General features: G+C 39.6%; 2 protein-coding genes across 2 annotated transcripts in view; one reads left to right on the top strand and one right to left on the bottom strand.

Moving 5' to 3' along the window:
* Positions 1–1,603: 1,603 nt before the first annotated feature.
* On the top strand, positions 1,604–6,884 carry abraa (actin binding Rho activating protein a). Its single transcript, XM_017718274.2, has 2 exons — positions 1,604–2,200; positions 6,268–6,884. Exons 1-2 carry the CDS (start codon positions 1,604–1,606, stop codon positions 6,703–6,705), a joined length of 1,035 nt encoding a protein of 344 aa, XP_017573763.2. The 3' UTR covers positions 6,706–6,884.
* Positions 6,885–14,243: 7,359 nt separating this feature from the next.
* rims4 (regulating synaptic membrane exocytosis 4) overlaps positions 14,244–19,990 on the bottom strand; it is a 63,917-nt gene continuing 58,170 nt past the window's right edge. The window contains exon 6 of the mRNA XM_017718263.2: positions 14,244–16,679. Coding sequence (XP_017573752.1) covers positions 16,461–16,679 — 219 coding nt within the window. The 3' untranslated portion in view covers positions 14,244–16,460. The remainder of the gene's footprint in view (positions 16,680–19,990) is intronic.

Genomic DNA, 19,990 nt, shown 5'->3' with positions numbered 1-19,990 from the left:
ACATAAGGGCCTCACAGCAAGGAGGGTCTGGGTTCGATTCCCCAGCCGGGCGACCAGCATCCTCTCTGTGTGGAGTTTGCATGTTCTCCCCATGTCTGCGTGGGTTTCCTCCGGGTTCTCCGGTTTTCTCCCACAGTCCAAACACAGGCAGTCAGGCTGTTTGGACATGGTAAATTGCCCCTAGGTGTGACTGTGTGGGTGAATGTGTCTGTCTGTCTGTCTGTCTGTCTGTCTGTCTGCCCTGCGATGGACTGGCGACCTGTCCAGGGTGTATCCTGTCTTCTGCCCGATGACCACTGGGATAGGCTCCAGCTCCCCCCCGCAACCCTGAGGAAGAAGCAGCTTAGAAGAAGTTACCATTTAGGAGACCAAATGTTTTGTTCTGACACCAGATAGATAGATAGATAGATAGATAGATAGATAGATAGATAGATAGATAGATAGATAGATAGATAGATAGATAGATAGATAGATAGATAGATAGATAGAGCAAAACCTTGTATCTCCAAATGGTAACTTTACAGAAGAAACAAAAAATATACTTTACTTTTAATGTAAATGAATGGAACCAGACTGTTTTACTGCAAGTCATTTTGGGACTTTTTCTTTATTTATCTTTATACATTATCTTTATTTACTTTATGTGGAAAATTAGGATATATCTAAGGAGCTAGCTATATATCTCTGCTGTCAGAACAAAACCTTGGATAAGCATACTTCACTTTTAATATGAATCAACAGACTTTTTCTCAATTTCATGGTCTGATCACCATGAAATTAGCGCACAATGTTAAGAGCAGCATTTTCAAATGATGTCAAAAACTGACAAATCACAAAATTGCAGTTAAAAGCTTTTGTTCCGACAGAAGCGATATTAAATAGCAAAGACAGAAGTGTCTGAAAATTGTTTCCTCCTTAATGTAAAACCACACCGACATTATATATGGACCTCATGGGACAAAATAACGTACATGAAGAACCTCGTAATGGCTGCATTATCAGCCGGTGGTGTAAATGGAACAGACTTTGGTGTAAGTCCTTGGCTCATCCCAGATTTGCTGCGCACGACTCTGCTCCTTAAAATAGCCTGGCTCATGCTTTCAGAACAGGCCTGTGTATCAATCAACAGAAGCTAGCACATGCACACGGCATCAGCCAAACAGCAAAAAATAGACCATCACAGAGAGTGCTGGCAAGCCGCAGGAAACATTCAGCGGCAGTGCATGGGGGCCACGCATGAGGGACCTTCTAATCAATTCGTCTCTAAATGGTTCTGTGAGCTAAGTGGAATATATAGACCGCCAATGGCAGAAACTTGTGCAAGATTCCTAAACTGAGACCTGCAAATGTTTCTGTTGTGGTATATTTTTGTTTGGTTGCATGAGCATGAGTGGCTGGCCTGAGCATGGTCACTCGGTGTCCGGTTCTCCAGAAAAACTCTGCCGGCATCCTGGGGGTCATGGTGGTCACCATGTGCAAAACAGGAATGTCGCACCTCCCATCCCTGGGGGGCACTTCCTCTTTCGTGATGCATTAAAAGCCCTGCGTCCTGCCCAGAGCTTCCAAACAGGTCCCTCAACTCAGAAGCTTCAGTAGAGCAGCCATGAGTACCCGCACCGCTCAGGAGAGTCGGCCTTTCAGCAGGGCCGTAAGAAAGATCAAGGTGGCCGCTGCGGTGACCAGTCTGGCCAAGAGCTGGCAGAACTGGGCCAACGAGCACTCCTGCAAACAAGACACAATCCCCTCAGGTTGGATGCCCGACTCCATCATCCAGGATGAGAAAGAGAAGGAAAGGAATGAGGTGAAGCTCCAGGTCATGCCTCGAGTTGTCGTGGTCAATGATGAAGACAAAGCTGACAGCAAGATCAAGACAGGTACGGTCAGCAAGGCCATCGAGCCAAAACGCAGTGAATATGGTCACGATCTGGTGAGCTCCATCAAGGAGAAGATCCAAACCAACCAGATGACAGCTGAGGAGCCAAGAGCCTTCCTGGGGAATGAGTCTCCCACCAGAAGACGGCTTTGTAGTGGGAAGGCCAGCGCTTCGGTGAAGGGTCTGGGACAGAGAGAAGAAAGCAAGATGGGGTCTCGGAGCAGCAGCTTGGACACAGAGGACAGCGGACTGGGAGAAGATGCAGCTCTGAGCGACAACAGTGATCAAAGCGAGGTTGAGCGGAAGAAACCAATTAGCAGACCCAAGGTACGTTCTGCACATCAACAATAACAGTGTTGGGTTCTCTGTTTATGAATACTCCACAGTGTAACTGCTGTTTGACTGAATAGGGAGATTCATCCAGGTTCTGCCAATTAAATAAACAAACATATTAATTAATTAATGACTCAGAACTTAGAAATCAGATGATCATCCATTATTTGCATGATTGCTCATTATAAATGGACACTATGTGCAACACTGACCACTGTAGAATTGATCTGTAACACTATAATAGAAGGACCTTCTGAATATTAACCTAATTATGAATTAATACTTTCGGTTTATAGGTATTTAGTTGTTGCTTATGCATTAATAAGTGCGTATGTAAATTATAATGGTTTGAAATTGAACTATGTTTAATAATTATTGGACAACATATCTTTAGAAATACAGTAGAAGCTTGCAACTTTATAATAGGCGTCAAATTAATGATCACAAATATTTTACAAAGTTATATTGACCACGTAATAATGATTGTTTAAGCGTTTAAGAAAGGTTTACGTATCATAAAGTAGCAAGAAAGTAAATAACATTAATCATTTATATAAATAGATCATCACACAAATACATTGAACCATTTAAAACAGCATATACACACTATACATGGTTGTGCCAGAGCATATTTATATATTATTTAGTTGCATTTTTCTAAAGAAATCAATGTTTTTCTTTGTAATTGAAACAAATAAGTGACTCAAACGATAAATGCAAATGATTTTAAATGCATATGCATTAAATTATTGCTATTACAGTCATTAAGAGTCAACTGCTATATAGTGGCTAAGTTGATGTTTGTTAGGGCCTTTAACTGTGTTACAGGTTCTTTAAAGAGAACCATAGAGAAGAACAGTTTGCCTTAAATAAAAGTGTCAAAAAGGTTCTTTGCATGATGTAAAACTCCATTTAGGTGACTAAAAATCTTCCAGTGGATTTTAGAACTTTCATTTTTTTGTTTAAAGTCAACTTTTTAAAAGAAATTTTTAAGTCAACCTGAAATAAAAACTGATTTCTTTTATCTTGTTAGTTTGTGTTGTGGTTCATATTAAACTCAGTCCATCGTGTCGTATCATTCAAATAACAGGAGTCTTGTTCCTCTGTAATCTCTGATCAAAAGGGTGGTCACTTTTGAATATTGCAGCATTTAATTTAAATATTTTTTGTTTATTTTCTTTTTTTTTTGCGAAGCAGACGAATTCTGCTGACCCTCAGAGTCTGGCTCCGTTTGTTTCGAGACGCCCATGTTTCATGCTCCAATCACAGCCTGAATGAAATCAAATAAAATCAGGCCCCGCCCACATTTATTTCCCTCTCAAAATATCCTGTTTAACTCGGAAATACGTCCCGTTAAGGCAGGAGAATGTGTTCTGATTTCAGTGTCACCCTGGCTTTAAAGAGCTTCTACATAATGCAAAGGTTCTACACTCTTAAAGAGATGGTCCTTTAAGGGCGCTTTAGTGAAGAGAGTGGGTCTATATAGAACCATACACAGTATACTTAACAAACCATCCACACGCTTACTCAGATGGATGGAGAATGTGTTTTATATGGTTTCTGAAAGTGGTTCTACAAAACACTAAAAAGGGTTCTGCTATTGACAGATATATTTAAATTAGCTCTGTTCTGATTGGCCTGGACTATATTACATTGTGCCTCATTCCAAAAGTACACTCTTCAAAAAAGATGGTTCTTCAAGGGTTCTTCTAAGCCGCTTAACTTTCTGGGTCGTGGGGGGAGCTGGAGCCCATCCCAGTGGTCAGTGGGCAGAAGGCAGGAAACACCCTGGGAAGGTCACCAGTCCATCACAGTATTTAGAACCAAAAACGATTCCTTTTAATGTTATAATAGCAGAACCCGTTTTGGTGCTGTATAGAACCTTTTTCAAAAGGGTTTTATATTTGAAATATTGTATGAAGTTCAATATCGAACCTTTTTTTGAAAAGGTTCTATACAGCACCAAAAAGGGTTCCTCTATTGCTGCAAGCTTGACAGCGTCGCAATAGCAGAACCCATTATAGAGATGCTATATAGAAGCATCTACAGGCACTCTCTGACGATCTGAGGAACAATTTCACCATCCAGAGACATATTTGAGTTCTCTGAGTCTTCAGGGTTCTAGATAGAAACACTGACTTTACTAACAAACTTGAAAAACTACCTTTTTTAGAGTGAAGGAACCGTAAATTTGTACAGAACCTCAGCACAGAGCTCTAGTATCCGTGGCCTCTTAAACTCCTAGGAACCACCAGTGGTTTCAAACCACACTTGGTCATGTCCTTCATAAGGTTCATATTCCATAAGCTCCATTCAGAAGCTGGGCGTCGTGTGAGGCTGTAGCTCTTCTCTCCAGTCTAATAGACGGTGATGTCATTTTAAACCCTCATAATAAAAGAAGCTGAACTTTGTTTTTCTACTGAAAGTCGACCCGTTTTTCCCCAAATCTGGGCTCTAAACTATAAACAGACGGCGTCTCTTCAGTGATCTGCTCTGGAAACATCACTTTAATAAAACAACACAAAGAGCGTCTGAGATTTTTGGCTTTCAGCAGTGAATTGTAAGAGTATAGTGATATGTGGAGATCATAAAACACACGTTCTGTTCATTTAAATTAAAATGTACATTTATTTCATGCAGTTAATTTGCCTTATGATTCAGATATACCCTGGAGAGTAAGAGGCTATGTGTCTGTGTTTAACCTTTTTTTAAGTAACCGTGGAAAAGTTGAGTCGACTTAAGCGTCTAAGTCATCTTCCTCCTCACCTTCTAAAGTTCTCCAAAGCCCTCAAGCTGAGTTAACTCACAAAGCTGTCAAGTTCACCCAACTTTTCATTTTAATAGCATATGGCGCCTTAATTTCTCAGGTCATTCTGTCCTGCCGTCACCGTTTTCTTGCAGTGGAATGTATGTAAATGAATACAGTAGATGTTTTTCTGTCTGACCTTCAAAGAGCAGCACATGGCTGAATGAACTCGATGAGTGAGAACTGTCACAGCTGTGACACTGCGCTATGTGCTCCGCCGCTCGGCCTGCTGGTCTCCCGTCTCCAGTTTCACGAGACACATTCCCACCGGCGCATATGACACGGGCCGGAATAAGTGCCCGTTTAGGACGTCATGAGAAATATCAGCAGTTACAGTCTCACACATGGAGGTGCAGAACAGCAGAGTGCGAACTTTTGGCAAACGACTGAATGACAAACCGGGTCACTCTGTTCACAAACAAGCCTTAAATCAGACGCTGAGCCTTTAGAGCCATATGGAAACCAATAATATGTGTTTTTATATATTTAAAATATGTCAAATACGTTACAGTCAATGCACAAATACATTCCAAACACTAACATGTATTTCAGAATATATTGCCTGATTAACCTCTTCAGCTCCTTGAGACCAACTTTCATATTCCATAAGCTCCATTCAGAAGCTGGGCGTCGTGTGAGGCTGTAGCTCTTCTCTCCAGTCTAATAGACGGTGATGTCATTTTAAACCCTTATAATAAAAGAAGCTGAACTTTGTTTTTCTACTGAAAGTCGACCCGTTTTTCCCCAAATCTGGGCTCTAAACTATAAACAGACGGCGTCTCTTCAGTGATCTGCTCTGGAAACATCACTTTTATAAAATAACACAAAGAGCGTCGGAGATTTTTGGATCATAAAACATGTTTTTTACCAAAAAAAAATGCAAATTTTTAATTTTATTTAATTTCATGCAGTTACTGAATAATTTGCCATCAGATTTGGTCACGAAAATTCAGATGGACAAACCAAAACATACCCTGGAGAATAAGAGGCTAACCAAATATTACACTTAGAAAGGTACCATAGAAAAATATTGATCAAATGCAAGAAAATCTCCAAAAATATTAATATAAAGCTTTTCTTCACCAATTTAGATCAAAGTTAGCTAATGCAGCCTTTATGACAGATGACACCTGTTGGAAGAAGCATTTATGTAGGGTTATGTCAGCTTATGTAGCTTTATGAAGCACCCTACAGTGAAGTTAGCAGCCTGTATTGCCCGACTGCAAATTGACTTGTGGTGCTCTCAATCTTACAGATTAGGGTGACCACAATGGGCGACATCAGAAGCAAGTGGCAGAAGTTCGCCGCGGAGCACGAGGAAGGTCAGAAGCTCAACCCGTTCAGCGACGACTTCGATTACGAGCACGCCATGGCCATTCGACTGCACAAGGGCGATGCGGGTTACGGGCGGCCCAAAGAGGGCTCCAAAACCGCTCAGAGAGCCGACCGCGCCCAGAAACACATCCGCCGGGAAATGGAGGAGATGTGCTTCATCATCCGGGACATGGGGCAGAGGGACAGAGACGGCCGCATTTACATTACCTTTGGCCGCCTGTTCGACCGCTACGTCAAGATCTCCGATAAGGTGGTGGGGATTTTGCTCCGCTGCCGAAAACACAAGATGGTAGAATTTGAGGGGGAGATGCTGTGGCAGGGCCAGGACGATCACGTCAAGATAATCCTGCTGGATTGATGATCTAGAACGTCAAACATCTAATAGATACAGTGCTGTGCAAAAGTCAGACAACCGTATTTATTTCATTTCCAGTCAAAATAGTCATTGAGCACAATTTACTTGTTTTTCAGCATCAGCAAACAGTAGAAAACATATCGCTGTCATTGGAACAAAACCTCGTATCTCCAAAACGGTCACTTTACAGGAGAAGGAAAAAACCTACTTTACTTTTACTGGAAGTCAATGGAACCAGACGTCGTTCCAAGTCATTTTGGGTCGTTTCTTTTGGTCCATTCATCATGAAATGTACAGACAATGTAAAGGGTAACAGGTGCTTTCAAATTATGTCAAAAACTGAAAAACGACAAAAATGGACATTCAAGGTTTTCTTCCGACAGCAGCGATATATTCACAGGAGGTTAACCAAGTAAATATCGCTCATTCATGTGTCCACCATTCTTCCACTCTTTTGAAGGAAATTCATTTCAAGTTTTAAGAAGAAATCTTCAGCCGCACCTCCAAAGTTCAGTCTTAGAAGCTGGTTGAGCATTTTCTGAAGTAGTCAAACCCATTCAGTGGTGTTGAGGTCTGGACTCTGGGGTGGTCAGTCCATCGTTCTGGGAATGCCAGCACTTTTGCACAGTACTATAGATGTTGACACTGTTCAAAAGTTTGGAATCTTTTTCATACTAATATAAAGCCAGTTAGGTGGTAAATAAATGCATCATTTATAGTCATTTTAAAATATTAGTCCAGTGCATCTTCACAAGCCTACAGAATTACAAATAATTAACATTAAACGGTAAAAATGTAAAAAAAAAAATTTAGAAATTTTAGAAATGGTGGACATTTCAAAGCGACAAGTGCACCTGGAAGAAGACGAATTCCTATAAACAGTAAGTTTTCCTCCTGAAAAATATTCAACATCTGAAAGTTTCTTTTGTTGTCTAGTGTAGCATATTTAACATGCAAAATATATGCAAAATAGCAGAACTATTTAACATGAAAGCTGATTCCAAACTTTTGAATGGTCGTGCCGTCGGGGCTGCGTTAAATAATGAGACTCAATGACAGAAAACATTGAAGGACTACTCAAAGGACCATCTTCCTTCTGATATGCAAATACAGCTGCCCATGAATTTGCATGTTAACGAGCCCCAACTGGCCATGTTAGCAGTTTAGGGTTAAGCATTCCTTTATTGATCTGTTATTTATAGACTCTTGCCTTCAGGGCTGGTAACTTAATTAAATATTATGATTTTTTAAATCATTTTTGTATGAAGAGAGAAATGTCATCATCTGCTTGTTCAGCTATGTGAAAGTTCTCGTGTTTCAGCGTCTGCAACACAAATAAATTTTACATTTACGGCATTTTGCTGACTCTCTTATCCAGAGCGACTTACAATTTGATCCTTTTACACAAGTAGGCAGAGGTAGTGTCTGTTATTGGTATAGTGTAGGGTGCTTGCCCTGGTCGGGGATTGAACCCCAGTCTACAGCATAGAAGGCAGAGGTGTTAACCACTACACTATCCAACCACGAAATTCCATTCATTTGTTCTTAGCAGTTTCCACAAGCGAGTCAAAGCATCCAGCGGTTGTCCAGTGGTTAAAATACATTTACAAATGGGAATTAAATGTTCTTTTAATTCAGTTTCTGTTTTGTAGGACAGGGTCGAGAGACACTGGGCTCAGAAAGCTGGTTTATGGTGGTGCAGACAGTCATAGTAACAAGTTAACGGGATTATTTTGCTCTCATTCATTTCAAACTACATTAGTGTTTTTGGTTAGAGGTTTTTCGGAAGGAGAAAACTGATGTGGGTCTAATTTCACAAGCCACACTTTGAAGTAGCATCAGAATTTTAGCAAATGTCATATACACGATGCCAGTAGGGCTGATCATTGGCCACGGTTTACATAAGGAGAGAGTGCCTTTCATATTTGGCTCCTGTTATGAACTCCAGGCCTGTTTGGAATTCGAACTACTCTACTCACGTTCACCAGCACCGTCCTGACGTAACTCGCTGGAAGTGTGTTTCATGTTGAATTCATATGAATGGTGCTCAGTTTCTTTTGTTTATCCTCATATTTGCACCTAAATGTAAATGATGGGAATTCCTGTGTCTTTGTTTCCAGAAATGGTTCATCATTTTAAAATCATGGTTCAAATCTACACAGATTAGCTCCTCATTTCAAGTCCATCAGCTGTTGTCAGAAGAAACCTCATATCTCCATTTTTCAGTTTTTAGTTTTTGACAGTTTGAAAACACCTGTTGCCCTTTATATTGTGTGTCTAAATTTCATGATGAAAAAGAAATGACCCAGAATGACATGGAAAGACGTCTGGTTCCATTGACTTCCATTAAAAGCGAAGAATGTTCTTCCCTTCTCTTGTGAAGTTACCACTTTGGAGATACGAAGATAATTTTGTTCTGACAACAGTGCAAGAAATGTTTGCTTCTTTAGCTTTGAACTGGAGTTTCACGTCTATTTTGAGTGACAGACTTCTATTACTTGTTTAAATGATAGTTCTTTAGTAAAGGCAATGGTTCTAAATAGAACCGCAAGCACTTAAATAACTACTTCCATGCTTAAAGTATTCTTTGCATGGTGAAATGGTTTCCCAGACGGATGGAGATTCTGTTGTATTTGGTTCTATATAGCACCAAAAAGGGTTCTGCTGTTGTTTAAAGTTGACATTGTCGACATCGTAACAATAGAAGGACCTTTTAGTGCTAAATAGAACCTTCCATTTCCAATAGGTTCTATATAAAACAAACACTGTTCCAATGGCTTTATATAGAACCTTTTTGAAAATGGTTCTTGTGCAATGCGCCCGTCCCCCGTGCCCTGATGACGGCCTCGAGAGCCAGCGGGATTGCAGGACCAGAACTCTGAGCACATGGTACAGTTCTATATAGCACCAAAAAGGGTTCTGCTGCTGTTACAATACCAACAATGTTACAACAGAAGAACTCTTTTTGCTGGTGAATAGAACCCTTTTCAAAGTGGTGCTATATGGAAACCGTCTCCAACAAATCAGAAGAACCATTTCACCAAATGCAAATGGTTATTTGAGTGTTCATGGTTCTATATAGAACCCCTGCCTTTGCTAGAGAACCACATTTTTTTAAGAGTGTAGATTTGCCTTGTAGCTTGAGGGCATAACTGAAGGTAAACCTCAGACCCCAGAGATGTCTTGGCTGATCGACTACAGTGGGGCTGAGGAAGAAATTGTGTAAATCAGTTTTTTTTTTATGGAGCATAAAAAAAGTTGATTTGGTCTTGTTGTCAATACGTCTTTCAAACTGAAAGCACGACAGTCTTCTTACAGAAGCATTTGTTGTAAATATTTGTGTTGCTGTATTTTTCTGTACTAAGTCTGTGTTCAGAGTATTTCTGACTGGAAAACTAACAGAGAATGCAGCAGCTATCAGTTCCGTCTCATATGTAATATTTTCTAATTCAAGTTTTTTATTGCAGACATACATATACCTGCTAAATTTTCATTCTGTGTATAACTGACAAAATATCACATAAATGATGAAAGAGCTCTGTGTATGATCATGAGGCCTCTATCATATACAGGCTGGGGGTCCACAAGGTCTTAAGCGGCATCCTACTTGGTCTCACCCACCCCAAACAAGGTATTTTAATTCATTTTGATTATTAAAATGCTATGCTAAATACAACAGCTTAACTTTTTTGTCTGTATAAATAAAGTAATTAAATATAATGAAATAAATACAAATAAATGATGTCCTCATACAGTATCTTTCATGGTAGCCACACATAATATTCATAGAATAATACTAATGATGTATATTATGATGATGTATAATATAATATAATATAATATAATATAATATAATATAATATAATATAATATAATATAATATACAATCATGAAAAAGGCCCATATCACATACAAGCCCCCCAGATTTGGAACATCTGGGGTTCCTAAGCCACATCCTACTCGGCCCCACCTCACACAAGTGATTTTCATTAAAACTGATTTTAAAAATAAATAATAAGTGTATATAAATAATGTAAATAAATAAAGTAGTTAAATATAATAACAAATATAAATAAGTGATGTTCTCTGCCGATGTCATGGTCGACACAAATAATATAGAAAAATAATACTAATAATGTACACTCACAGGCCTTCAGCATCGCTTCTAGCAATAATCAGGAAAAATATTTGCATAATTAAGTTTTCAAGGTGTAAACAAAGTCATTCAGAGCTTTTCGGTGTGAAATTCTCTGCTCTAGAGAAACTGAGTCAGAACTGCTCACAGTGGTGGTGATAGGAACCAGACGTCCACCTCTAGAAGCTCCCTCAGAGAAAGTTCCTATATGAGATGGTTGTTTCTGGTTGAGACGGCACTTTTAAGAGGTTTTTGGCTTAGAAGTCCATTCATGGTGGAGGGAGACATGCAGGGAGCTGTGAGGCAAAATAGTCGCAAAAGAAAAATTATTCCGGATTTTCCGCTGTTTTCAATCATCAACATTGCATATGAACTCAGAAGACTCGTGTAGGTTCTCTGGTGGTTCTGGATGGTAAATAAAGTGTCTATATCTGTGTTGTAGTCATGGCGACGCCTGGTTCCCATCACCACCACTGTAAAGCCACCTGAACCATTTCACACCAAACCGCTCTGAATCGCTCTGTTTACATCTCAAACAACTGAATGATGGATGAATTTTGAAAAACTAGTGGAATTCCCCTTTTTGTTGATGTCTTTCGCTATTATTTTCATTTTCACACCCAAATTTGAACCATTGCTTAAAGTTGAGTCAGTAATCAGTCAGTAATCAGTCATTCATTCAGTCGCCATAGCGACACATTTTGTAAATCAGAATGAACTGGTTTATTCTTTACAACAAGTTTAAACAGAATAACAATTCAGCAAATTGTGCATTAATCAACAATGTTATCTTCTTCAAATGATTCAAATTTACATAGAATGAACCGCCAGGAATTAAACAGGTTTTCCTACACAGAAAAAAACTCGTCACAGCGTCACATTAAAGAATGCATTGATCCCCCTCGTCAGCCTTGACTGTAACAAATGATATGTTCAGAGGTTTAATAAGAAATAAAATAAAACAAAAGTACGGACAAGCGGAAAAGAACCGTAAAACGTTTACTAACGTGAAAGAACGCTCCTACATGCTCACGTTCTGGTATTAGAACTGGAATCATATTAAGAGCTCCGGTATTCTTGGGGTTAAGGCCTCTTTCACTACAGCTTCTGAAGACATTTTCAGTCATTTTATTAAATTCAGAGATGTTCACGTTCCAAAAGATACATTCTTGTACTTTGTAATTACAATAAAGTACTTAAATAGCTTTCAAAATCCAAGCTAAATTAGACATTTCAGCATAACTTTAGATTTATTAGTAGCTGGGGGGGGGGGCTGCAAACATTACTTAATTTACAAATAAAAAAATATGTTCACAAAACAGCTGAAATTCATTAACATTAACATCAGCCTTCTTTCAAAATCTAAATTTCCTTACAGTACCGTGCGTAAATCTCGACTATTGTTTGAGACTGTTCATCTCAGCAGTAAGTACATCTTCGCCAGTAAAAACACTGTATAACATTAAAACAAATACAAATAAACCAGGTCTGTCAAACGTAATAACCTGTTCCCGTGATAAAATATGAAGCCTACAGTTGGGAGATATGACAGCAGTTGTGGTAATCGTGCTAAATTATGTCACAATATGTCACAAGATGCTTTTCTGAGCAAATCGTGGACATTGGCAGGTCTTAAAAACACTTCCCAGCTACACCTTTCAATCAAAAAGAGAGCAAAATTAACCCTGATTCACTGGATTTACTGCAGTGCAGTGTGTGAAATGTTAAAAAATTCATAATTTTTGAAGTATTTTCTGTTTCAGCTTATCAGATGTTGGGAAAAAGGTATATTGTGATATACTGGGTAGCATGGAAGCTTAAAATATCATAATATTACATGTATGCCACATCAATCAGCTCTAATTAATCGTTTATATATATATATATATATATATATATATATATATATATATATATATATATATACATACAATATACATACTCATTGTATATATGACATATGATACATACACTTATTGAGTGTGTATATGATCTATACAATATATACACTCATTGACTGTATATATGACATATGATACATATATTGAGTGTATATATGATATATATGATATATACACTTGTCAACTGTATATGTGATTTATACGATATATACACTCCTTGACTGTATATGTATGATATATGATATACAAACTCATGAACCATATATAAGGTCTATATGATATATACACTCTTTGACTGTATATATGTTATATATGAAACTTTGTATTGACTGTATATATGATACTGTATATATGATACATACACTCACTGACTGCCTATATGACGTTTATGATATATCCACTCATCGGTTGGAACGTGCAGACACTGTTGCTCTCACTGAAGCTGTGTTCACTCTTTGGAGATCAGCTGATTTTCATGTTCAGGTTCTTTGTTCAAAATAACGTAAAAGTAATAAATACATTCTAACGAAGCTTATTTTGTCCTCTCATACAGCTATAACACAATGCACTGCCTTAAAAGTGGAAAATATCTTTCTTTAGGATCAAAGTTAACACTAATCATCAAACAAATGCAACTTATCATGCCTTATTTTCTGTAGTTAATCACAATTAATTAAGAAACTGCTAACATTTGACCCCCAAAATAAACCTAAATGCAGTCAGATGTGAGAATAATGTGCTGTTTTCAATAATTATTGCAGTTAGCAGACCCCAGGCTTTATTTGTTTACTTGTACTTATTTTAACGCCAGTTGTTTTTTAATCAATAAGTACTTACTGCCCAGATAATTGGCTTCAAAGGTGCCTAAGACTTTTTTATGTCTTTGAAGTTCAGTTCATCATGTAACAGACGGATATACAGACACAGATAAGACGTGAACATTATCCCTAATAGAAACCCGAACTAAAGGTTTAAGACGATACATTACTGTCCCCAACCTGTTTGAATGACTTGAAACTGAGGCTAATATCAAACTTCTATTGAATTGAACATGTACATAACATTTCCTCCACTGCGGGGAAGCGGAGAATGACATTCATCCATAGTGACTCATTCATAAAAGATATTTGCTTTCATTGTACATTTGTTTCACAACCAAAAAGCGCTTAAATAAAAATGTTTTTGGCATCAAACTCCAGAGTCGAAATCCCAGAGACACGACTTTCACTGTGTTCCACATAGAGTTTCCTCACATAAGCAAATGTAGTATTGCTACATGAACTCAGGACTGTCTAATGTGATGCATGAATGGCTTGGCTTTTTAGTTTCCTCTCCACTATACATCTGCTAGTGCCTCAGACTGATTTGAGAAGACAGGTTCTTATTGCTTTAGATGATGGACATGTTCAGTTACCCAAAAAAGAAGAAAATGGCAGTGTTTTGAAATGTAATGGCTTGATTAAGTCAGTATTTATAGTCTGAACAGCAGTGGAGAATGGTCTCTACTAGAGCTAGGCCTTCAGTTCGGGCCATAAACGTCAAAACTCGGTCAAAATACGACCCACCTGTACGATAATGCTAATGTCTGCTAGCACCCCTATGGGGTTTCTAATATTATGTTAACATTTTTTGCGGTTTTAGACAAAATACGGACATTCGAAGCCTGGAAAAGACATTCAGTGTTTTGTTTGAAGCTTGTAACAGACATTAATGTATGTTTGAGCACGTATGTGTCGGTTTTACAGCGACTCTATTCAGTAAATAGAGCTGCTGCCGCTGTTTTCCATTCCTAACAACTGACCAAACCTGGTAAAACTGCAGTGATGTATCTAGAACTTCCAGAAGACCAAGCGAGAGGTGCTTTTTTTCACAAAGTTGGTCCCATTGAAATCAAAAATAATTACACTAGTATTACTAGTTAGGTTCTCAGGGCCTAACCAATGGGAGAGCTTGCTTGGTTGCTTCTACCTAGTTACCCCTCCTGACTGGACACTTTTCCAAGATCTCAAAATGTTGCTGCAATACATGGAGAGCTATAAATACATCAAGCACGATGATTATATGAATGAAAAGTGACAGACGGGACAAACGTATCTTTTTCTTTACTTCCCGAAAAATCATTAGGCCTTTTTTGAAGGCCTCGAAGGCCATGAGGGTTCCCCACTGCTGACCAGGAATGCTACTTCACTTTTTTAATTCCCTTTTGTGAAGCGAATTTATAGAATCCTCATTCTTATGCTATGTAATGCTCCATAAACAGATGTGAGAGCCCACTTTCAACACAAACATAAAAATATAGACCCCTCGCATCCTCATACGTTCCGCCTCAGTCTGGCAGAACGTACTTCTGCACTGCAATGTAACAGTATCTCCATGATTATGCATCTCTGCTACATATTTTGCTCGTTTTTTTTCTTCGATTTTCCCGATTAAAACTCTCATGCTAAATCTTATTTAGGTTCTGGCAAGCCGAAGAAAGCCTCTCATGCCTATGCTACTATCTAATGCTATAACCTTAACATTGCTACTGAAAGTTCGGCATCCTGCAACATCAAAGTTATGAGTCAAACAATATTAATAGTAGTAATAATAACCTTTGGCTCACTCTGAACTAGCAAGCATATATGAAAAAAAGGACATTTTAGATATAAAGTGCGTAACTAGACCATCACGTGTAGTAGAGACTAAATCAAATATATTTACTGACATTCATTCCATGAACATTGTTATATATATTTTTTTTTCTATTAATCTAAGACTAATTAGCTCTTACACCTAGAAAGAGATTATAATTTGTCATGTCCTTTGTGAAAAATATATATCTCAACAACCCAATATCATACTCCAAAACTGGAATATGTGCTATTATTTGTCACAACAAGGAGTGAAAGTAATAAATCCCTGTGTGTTCCTGATGGATCAGCTCAGAAATAGCCTCTGATCAGTGAACGATGGCACAAGCCTCAAAGTAAAGACACTTGCTGGTAGAATTGGCACAGTTAAAAAGGGAAGAAAGAGGAAAAAAAATAACAGGAAAAAAAAAAACGACTTGAGCCAAGCGTCAATTACCGAGCACTCCATCTAAATCTATTGTCCTCTGCGCTAACGAGAACTCTAACGAGAAAAAGGCCTACGCCTCGTCTTAGCTGACCCTCCTACTTGGCTTCCGCCACTCTTACGTGATATTGCACAGACCGATCTATGGCTAGATATTCTCCACACCGCAAGACGCAACATTGCAGCCACTCTCGACGACCGAAATCCGTATACAGACAACACCGACTGTCTTTGACGATAGAGACCACTCATAAGATGTACACACTTCTTCAGATAGACACGGAGACCACTGACGAGAATCGGAAAACACGAGTCCCAGTTACACAGACACGGACAAAGAGCTCTTCGTTCTCCTTCGATCTTCAGCTCATGCTTCTGGTGTCTTTATATTATTATCGTTTTATTTATTTATTTACTTCTTTGAAAAAAAGAGAGAGAAAGAGACAGAGAGAGAGAGAGAGAGAGAGAGAAAAGAACCCTTCTTCGGGAACCTGTGCTCAGGCTCAGAATTTTCCAGAAGGTTCTACGTTCTAGAGGATTCTAGAGAGCTCCTGAAGGCTCCAGACGGCTCAGCTGCGGCATGCACAACCAGCGCTGTAAGGTAAAGGGGCCTCGAGAGCCCTTTCGAAGAGAAAAAAACAAAAACAAAAGCTCGGCCGGCCGTCTTACGAGCGTTCGCAGCACGGCCCCACCGTGCTCTCCAGGGAGAGCTGGGACGAGTGTCGAATTAGGGGGGCCATCGTGGGGTCCACCATGGAGGAGGTGGGGAACAGCTTGTACCAGCCAATCACCATGCTGGTCAGATCCAGCTCCTCCAGCAGGATGCGGGCCACGCCCATGAAGCACTTGCGATCCATCCGGCCGTAGTTTCCCCAAACGATGATCTGTGAAGAGAGAGAGGTGTCGCTTTTCTGAGTGTTTTCTTATCTGCAGTTCTAATCAGTTTGATTTTTCTACATCATTTGAGCAAACCTTCATGATGAAAGGATGAAGAGAAATCGCTTGGAATTAAAAGCCCTTGTGGAGGCACGTGTTTAACTTTGGACAGAACTGACTTACAAAACAACCAACCAAAATGCAAATAGTGAGAAATAATTTGGGTCATCAACAACAAATTTACCAGCGGTTTAAGTGTGTTGCTTATTTATTGATTTAACCCCTCAAAATCACAGGCTTGTTACATACTAAGGCTTATCGCTGCTGTCGGAACGAAACCTCACATCTCCATTTTTGTTGTTTTTCAGTTTTTGACATAATTTGAAAATACCTGTTGACCTTTAAATTGTCTGTAAATTTCATGATGAATGGACTAAAACAAACGACCCAAAATGACTTGGAAAGACGTCTGGTTCCATTGACTTCCATTAAAAGTAAAGTAGGTTTTTCCCTTCTCCTGTAAAGTGACCGTTTTGGAGATACGAGGTTTTGTTCTGACAGCAACATATTACTCAGTAACTACAGGGACTTCAGAGCAAACTGGCAGATATCTATTATATATATATATATATATATATATATATATGTGTGTGTGTGTGTGTGTGTGTGTGTGTGTGTGTGTGTGTGTGTGTGTGTGTGTGTGTGTGTTTAGCCTCCTGGGCAAAACAACGCACCAAGCCCAAAATATAATGGTTGTTACTGACACTTTTGGCTGGTCAGAGTCCAGATTTAAACCCTATGAAGAACATTTCTTGGTCTCATTAAACACAAACTAGCTCAGTAACGTTTTTCAGCTGTGTGCTAAGTGGATCAATACCAACTCTTCTTTCTGTAAAAGACTGTCTGCACACTTACACACTAAACTTCAATCAAAGTTGCCCAGGGGTGTGTGTATATATGTCCTCTACAGACAAAACCTTCATGCACACTCTCTGAGGGCCAGTCAAGACAATATGCAAACAGTCATGGGTTGGAGTTTAGGGAACCAGCCTCGTGACCGGAAGGTCGCCGGTTTGATCCCCAGTGCCGACAGCACATGACTAAGGTGTCCTTGAGCAAGACACCTGACCCCCAACTGCTCCCTAGGCACTGCGGATAGGGCTGCCCACCATTCGGGGCAAGTGTGCTCACTGCCCCCTAGTGTGTGTGCGCTCACTAGTGTGTATGTGGTGTTTCACTTCACGGATGGGTTAAATGCGGAGGTGAAATTTCCCCGTTGCGGGACTAATAAGGGTCATCTAATCTAATATCCGTGCATTTATAGTGGTAGATCATTTAGTGTGTTATCAGACCCACAGCTATTTCAGTGAAACACATACTGTATGGATTGGCAGGGCCTAAATATTAAGAGCATTTTATGATACAGATTTAATACGCTACACATTCCAGTCACCGATTTTATCAGATGTTATACTTTAGTATTTTTATTTAAGACTTTTGTATCCAATTGGGAATTAAGTTGTAATACATTTAACATCCAGGATGCAACAGATTTGAATGGTGGTGAAAGATAAACTGACAAAAATGACTACAAACAGAGGATTACATGCCACTGTTTGTCATTTAATGTTGATCCCAAATACTCTAAATACTGAATATCTTAAAGTCTCCTGGTGTTTAGCTTATAGTATTTGAAACTACACTGCAGGAGTTATTATATACGCCCCTAATGTGCAAAACAGGAGAAACGAGGCTGTACAAACTGTTCCCTGCTTTCAGTTCACAACCACTTACATCCAGCCTTTTTTGGTTTGTGGATTCCTCACAGTACTGTACGAAACCTTACACATACTACATCTCTCTCTCCCTCTCTCTCTCTCTCTCCCTCCAGATGGCTGGCCTTTGTTAGATCCCTTAATGTTTGTTATGACAGCCTTTCATAAGTGCTCTCTTCAGAATAATTCATTTCAGCCGAATTTTAAACGTCTCGGGCGAATGTTAAATGTTCTCTTTATCCACGACTAAGATGCGTGTATTAAAGTAGAACACTGACTGGATGTGACTTCGGTTCTTTTGTTTTACTGCAGTGACTCAGACTTGGCTTCCTTTTAAAACCAGCCTGCCTTAAAGCCACATTCGGCAAAATAGTAACTGTTAGTAAATCGTCACTAAAAAGAGATGCAGAAACCTGCACATGTGAGAAAATGCTCTTTTTATTTTGAACAGGCAGCAAGAAGTGCCCATCCCAATGCTAACCCCACCACGAAACACAGAGAGGGGGTAACACGGGAGGACGCAGCATTAGAGGGGTGAAGGCACTTCCAACAACTAGTTACTCAGACCCACTTTGACCCAAGCAACACAGCTACACTGATAACAACATCAACAATAACAGTCCCCGTCTAATCTGGGAGCTTGATGCTACCCCGAGAGGCACTTTGCATGGCCACACCCCCTAAGCAGAGGACGCAGTGTTATTTAGGAAGATTCGTGCTGTCCTAGAGTCCAAAGGCCAAGTGAAACATGATATTATACCCTGCCCACTGGTGCACGGTGACCTCATTGAAACATGAAAAACATATTGCTGAAATCTCAGCGGTCATCGCGGCATCGACGAGGCACTAGAAGATCCACTGTTTGTACAGCGTTAGTTATTAAAGCATCCTGACAGATAAAATATAACCATGCTTACCATTTACTTACAAGAACTGTCTGACCTGAATGGGGTACTACTAAAAGTCAACTGTTAGATCAGTTTTTAAACACTGTGTCCACTCACTGTCCACTCTATTAGACACTCCTACCTTGTCGGTCCACCTTGTAGATGTAAAGTCAGAGACGACAGCTCATCTGCTGCTGTGTTGGTCATCCTCTAGTCCTTCATCAGTGGTCACAGGACGCTGTTGGCTGGGTATTTTTGGTTGGTGGACTATTCTCAGGCCAGCTGCGACACTGAGGTGTTTAAAAACTCCAGCAGCACTGCTGTGTCTGATCCACTCAGACCAGCACAACACACACTAACACACCACCACCACGTCAGTGTTACTGCAGTGCTGAGAATGACCCACCACCCAAACAGTACCTGCTCTGTGAGGGTCCATGGGGGTCCTGACCACTGAAGAACAGGGTAACAGAGTATCAGAGAAACAGATGAACTACAGTCTGTAACTGTAGAACTACAAAGACCAGCTATACAGTAAGTGGAGCTGATAAGATGGACAGTGAGTGTAGAAAAAAGGAGGTGGTCAGAAAGTTACGCCTGATTGTTGTATCTAGAACACACCTGTCAAATACTAACAACAGTGATGTGAAATTATGA

The sequence above is a fragment of the Pygocentrus nattereri genome, chromosome 26 (genome assembly GCF_015220715.1).
Source record: "Pygocentrus nattereri isolate fPygNat1 chromosome 26, fPygNat1.pri, whole genome shotgun sequence".
Lineage (NCBI taxonomy): Eukaryota > Metazoa > Chordata > Actinopteri > Characiformes > Serrasalmidae > Pygocentrus > Pygocentrus nattereri.
This window is presented reverse-complemented; position numbering and strand designations above follow the sequence as displayed.